The 6,000-nt window shown below is 39.1% G+C and overlaps 1 protein-coding gene across 5 annotated transcripts in view; it reads right to left on the bottom strand.

Annotated features, from left to right (window-relative positions):
* Positions 1-617: 617 nt before the first annotated feature.
* The window catches only part of CSGALNACT2 (chondroitin sulfate N-acetylgalactosaminyltransferase 2), a 47,879-nt gene continuing 42,496 nt past the window's right edge, over positions 618-6,000 (bottom strand). For all 5 annotated transcript variants that reach the window (XM_009245309.3, XM_009245310.3, XM_054521562.2 and 2 more), the window contains 1 exon segment: positions 618-2,671. In XM_009245309.3, the coding sequence (XP_009243584.1) occupies positions 2,379-2,671 (293 nt within the window). In that variant the 3' untranslated portion in view covers positions 618-2,378.

Below are 6,000 nucleotides of genomic sequence, written 5' to 3'. Positions count from 1 at the left end.
TAGTCACATTTTCACAGTTTACTAGTCTTTGTCCAATTCAGTATGTAAGTAACTGACTCTACTTCTTTTGGTTTTATTTATGAGGGCTCCTGCGCCACATAAAATTTGTATTACATAAATTTATATGCTTTTCTCTTGTTAATCTATCCTATGCCAATTTAATCTTCAAGCCCAGCTGGGACCCTGAGAAGATGGGAGGCAGTTTTTCCCCTCCCTACAGTACAATGAAATACTATTCAATAATAAAAATGAACTAATTTTGAGAATAATATGAGTGAACCTCAAAAACACTGAATGAAAGAGAATATATAATGAAATAATAATGTATATAAATTCAAAACCAGGCAAAACAGTCTATTGGGAGACATGTAACTGGGAAAACTAAGAAGAAAAACAAGTAAAAACGATCATAAAAATCAGAGCGTGACTGTTATGGAGAGGGTGAGCACAGGTGATCAAGAAGGGGCACAAGGGGCCTGTCCCCTGGTAATGCCCCATATTTTAACCTGAACAGCTGCGGCACTGGTGTTTTATTTTTAAAGTACACAATTACATGTTATACGTAATGTTCTGTCTTCATGATACTTTACAACAGAAATAAACTTACCACATTTTCATTTAACTTTTGGTAATAAAATACTTTATTGGTACCATTTAATAAATGTCAAAAACGTATAGCATTTCCATTGCTTAGCTTCCATCTTTAAACTTAAAGCTAGTTTAAAAACAACAGGAACAAAAGTAAACTCATTTGATTCTCTCAAAAAACAAGCTGTAACTTACCTTTGCAAATAATTAAGTTCTCTCACTTTAAATATCGTAATTCATTGGTCTTCATAATAAATAATTATAATAATATAAAAAAGGAGACAGTGGCCTGAATTATTTTGCAGAGAACATTTCACACATCTTTTAAAAAAATCACTAAACTACCACAACTTAAAACATGTAAGAATAATTAGGTAAGAGTTATTGTAATATTGAATTAATATAGCACCTAGAAATTTGAAATTTGTAATATTTCAGATGATATGATTTACTGAGAAAAAGAGTAATGATTTTTCTTCAGTGAATTTTCAGGGGTTTTCAACATAGGTCTCTTTTAAAAGGGTTAAAAAATTTATGCACACTAGGAATTGACCTGATGGTAACAGATCCATGTGTGACAAATAATGTAGTGCAGTCCTATCTGAATATAATTTCTTCTTCACTTTGTCTCATTAATTTATACCTCAATTAAAACATTCTATATGCAAGTGACATATTTCTCTAAAACATTCCGTATTTCAGATTTCCATTCAGACTATCTTCCCCTCCTCCCTTTTCTCAAATCAGAGTGATCTTGTGGCATACCATTTGCTTTTTCTCTCCACAATGAAACTCTTTTTCAACTCAAAGTATTATAGTAATGCAAATACAAATGTAGCATATATTAATATATTAGAAAAAAGGATAGTAAATACATATGGATCCATGCCAAATTAGAAAATTGAAAGCAAAAACAAACAAAACCATGCTATGCTCATCTATTCTGAACCACCATGGGAAGACCCTGATAGAGCTGGCTCACATAAACTAATGTTCCCAGACAGAGCTAGGATCCTGTACTCTAACATAATTAAATACTCTGTTAAAAATGTTTCTGTGTTCTTTTCTGTTCAAAATAGTTTACAGCAACTGACTACTAATCCTAATCCTGAACATGATAATGTAATAACATTATATTTTTAATCAAGCCATAGATTCTAACCTATTTTCTACCATTACCCATTTGCTTAAAAACAGACATTCAGGGGTGTAAGCAACAGTAAGTTAAGGAGTTTTTACTTCTACCTTTCTCTTGATTGATTGATTGGGGATTTCAGATGTGTCAATTAATTATCCTCTACTTCAGTGGAAAAGGATTCTTCAAGCTATCAAATCAAGGAGGCTGACTCAGGGGCGGGCAGGTGAAGATACCCATCCACACACTATGCTCATAACACTCCATCTCCTCTGTAAGAATGTGCTGCTCTCCACCCAACAGTGGCCCAGCACATTCCATCCACTCCACCTAGATGCAATCAGGACACCATGCAATCCCACACACAATCAGAACATGGGCACCAGGTAGAACTAACTCAAAACAACTTTTGGGACAAATACGAGATTTCAATTTGTCAATTATTCCATAGTGCAGTATTCTCACAAAACAGAGATTTCGTGTTGAAACATTTGTTTTTTCTTCTCACATCAAGTTGAATTGCTAAAGTAATGTCAGAAAGAACATGAAAAATAAACTTGTCTTCTCCAAAAGAGGCACTGCATCTGGAAGTAGAAGTAAGGCTAAATAAATAGTGCTGGTTTGTGGTTCACACAGTAACGCATTAATTATGATTTCAACCAACAGCTTCACTGTTTGTCCTGTATGCCTGTTTATGAAGATGCGTCTCTATTTCCTCCCTGAAGACCAGCATTCCCAGGTGGGAGTGAGAGGCCTCATTCATGGCTTTAGACTGGATGCACATGCGGTACTGCTCCGGGGTCAGCTCATCAGCACAGCGCTTTTCATGCCAGAGGTGGAAAAGACCAGGAACCGGAGTCCGAATTACAATGAGGTCACCATGTAAGTATTTTCGATAAAGATGAACATCTTCTCCACCCCAACCTTTCACTTCCATGTCAAATCCACCTGTAAGATCAAAATTGACACTATAAATAACTGCCTATTATTAGCCAGAGCACAGGGATATATATATAAAGGTTTAAATATTCTGCTTCAAAAGGGATGGGATGGTTCAGCACAAAGATAGCACAAGACACCTGGCATGGAGGAGTGACTTCCAGTCACCGGAAGTCCAGTTTTGAGCTGACACTTGGACTCAAGGAGCTCAAGATTGGTTGTTGACAGTATCAAAATGGGGTTAAATATTTAAGAACACTTTGTAAATTTCAAAGTCCTGTAGAAAATCTACAGAAAGTCAAATAAAGGAGAAGAAAATACAAGTCACCTATAATCTCACTACCATTAACTTTTTATGTTTTTTCTTTTTTTTTTTTTTCACCCAGGCTGGAGTGCAGTGGTGTGATCATGGCTCACTGCAGCATCGACCTCCATGGCTCAGGCGATCCTCCCATCTCAGCCCCCTGAGTAGCTGGGACCACAGGCGCATGTCACCATACTCAGCTTTTTTTTTTTTTTTTTTTTTTTGGTGGAGATGGGGTATCACCATGTTGCCCAGGCTGGTCTTGAACTTTGGGTTCAAGTGATCTGCCCACTTGGCCTCCCAAAGTGCTGGATTACAGGCATTAGCCACTGTGACCAGCCACATTTTCTGTCCTTTGAGACACATGCTTTTCCGGGCTATAGAAAAACTCCCCAGAGTGGAAAAAGAAGAAAGGGCCAAGCTGGAGATATAAATTTGAGAATGGGTCAATAGATTATTTAAAGCTACAGGAATGCATGAAATTACTGAAGGAATTTGGAAGGAAAACAGGGCCTAGGTCTAAACACTAAGAAATGCCAATTTCTAGAGGTTAAATAGAGGTAGAGAAAGTTAAGTCAGGAAATGAGATTGAGAAGTGGCCCCAGGTGAGGGAGAAAATTCTGGAAAAGGTGCCATTGCAGTAGCCACGTGAAGAAAGTGTCTTGAGGAAGAAGTTGTGAAGTATGTGCTATTCAGTGAAGAATTTAAAAAGAACTGACTGGACCTGGCAGCATAAATGTTACTTATAAACTTACCCAGAACAATTCTGATAGAGTGATGGGGCAGAAGGCTAACTGGAGTGGGCTGTTGCGGGAAGTCAGGGACCCCGAACGAAGGGACTGGCTGAAGCCATGGCAGAAGAACATAAATTGTGAAGATTTCATGGATATTTATTAGTTCCCCAAATTAATACTTTTATAATTTCTTACTCCTGTCTTTACTGCAATCTCTGAACATAAATTGTGAAGATTTCATGGACATTTATCACTTCCCCAATCAATACGCTTGTGATTGCCTGCCTTTACTTTAATCTCTTAATCCCGTCATCTTTGTAAGCTGAGGAGGATGTATGTTGCCTCAGGACCCTGTGATGATTGCATTAACTGCACAAATTGTTTGTAGAGCATGTGTGTTTGAACAATATCAAACCTGGGCACCTTAAGAACAGGATAACAGCAATGTTCAGGGAACAAGGGAGATAACCTTAAACTCTGGCTGCCTGTGAGCCAGGCGGAACAGAGCCATATTTCTCTTCTTTCAAAAGCAAATAGGAGAAATATCGCTGAATTCTTTTTCTCAGCAAGGAACATCCCTGAGAAAGAGAATGCGTCCCTAAGGGGAGGCCTCTGAAATGGCCGTTTTGGGGACGGTTGTCTTTTACGATCATAGATAGGGGTTGAAATAAGCTACGGTCTCCCGTAGCGCTCCCAGGCTTATTAGGACGAGGAAATTCTTGGCTAATAAATTTTGGTCAGACCAGTTGTCTGCTCTCAAACCCTGTCTCCTGATAAGATGTTATCAATGACAATGCATGCCCAAAACTTCATTAGCAATTTTAATTTTGCCCCGGTCCTGTGGTCCTGTGATCTCGCCCTGCCTCTATTTGCCTTGTGATATTTTATTACCTTGTGAAGCATGTGGTCTCTGTGACCCACACCCTATTTATACACTCCCTCCCCTTTTGAAAATCACTAATAAAAACTTGCTGGTTTTGCGGCTTGCGGGGCATCACGGAACCTGCCAACATGTGATGTCTCCCTTGGACACCTAGCTTTAAAATTTCTCTCTTTTGTACTCTGTCCCTCTATTTCTCAGACTGGCCAACACTTAGGGAAAATAGAAAAGAACCTACGTGAAATATTGGGGGTGAATTTCCCCCGATAGTGGGCTGACCCATAAAACAGGAGATAAAGTCGAGACTATTTTCAAGCCAGGTTCAAGCTAAACAAGTAACGTTTTAAAGATGCAGGGAGAATGCAAACCAGATTTTTTTGAAGAGCTAGAAAACTGATTCTTAAAAACCTAGAAAAAAATTCTTTAATTAAGAGTGAGGCTTCCAAATTAATTCTATTTTTTTAGAGACAAGCTCTCTGTCACCCAAGCTGGAGTGAAGTAGGATGATCATAGCTCACTGTAACCTCAAACTCCTGGGCTTAAGCAATCCTCCTCCCTCAGCCTCCTGAATAGCTAGAACTACAGGTGTGTGCCACCACACCTGGCCAATTAAAGAAAATTTTTGTAGAGACAGGGTTGTACTATGTTGCCCAGGCTGGTCTCAAACTCCTGGCCTTAAGCCCTTCTGTCTTGGCCTCTGAAAGCATTGAGACTACAAGTGTTAGTCACTGTGCCCAGCCATCTGTTAAACAATTTTCTTTCTTTCTTTTTTTTTTTTTTTTTTGAGCCTCCCAAGTAGCTGGGATTGGGATTACAAGCATGCACCACCACGCTCGGCTAATTTTTTGTATTTTTAGCAGAGATGGGGTTTCACCATGTTGGTCAGGCTGGTCTTGAACTCCTGACCTCAGATGATCCACTCACTTCGGCCTCCCAAAGTGCTGGGATTACAGGCGTGAGCCACCATGCCTGGTCCGTCAAATAATTTTTATTTTTCAGAGATGTGGTCTCACTCTGTTGCCCAGGCTGGAGTGCAGAGGTACAATCATAGCTCACTGCAGCCTCCATCTCCTGGGCTCAAGTGATCTTTCTGCCTTAGCCTCCTTAGTAAGTGGGACCACAAGTTCGAGCCACCATGCCCAGCTCCTGTCAAATAATTCTATCCCACTTAATTTCACATTAACAGGATGTACAATAATCTGGGGATCTCTGAAAAGTATTAAACAATCAGAGCTTTACTAAATGCTATGTCTGATACATATCAGCTTTTCTTCCTTGTAGATATAAGCTCTTAGAATATTAGAGATGGTACATATACTTAAAACAAATGGGGCATTCTCAGTTTCTGGTCTGGCATGTCTGGAGCTAGGAAGTCATCACTCCATCCTAACAAGTCAAAAGCTGAACACTGAAAAAGCAA

Source organism: Pongo abelii, chromosome 8 (assembly GCF_028885655.2).
Source record: "Pongo abelii isolate AG06213 chromosome 8, NHGRI_mPonAbe1-v2.0_pri, whole genome shotgun sequence".
NCBI classification, from domain to species: domain Eukaryota; kingdom Metazoa; phylum Chordata; class Mammalia; order Primates; family Hominidae; genus Pongo; species Pongo abelii.
Note: the sequence above shows the minus strand (reverse complement) of the source record. Positions and strands in the feature narration are given on the sequence as shown.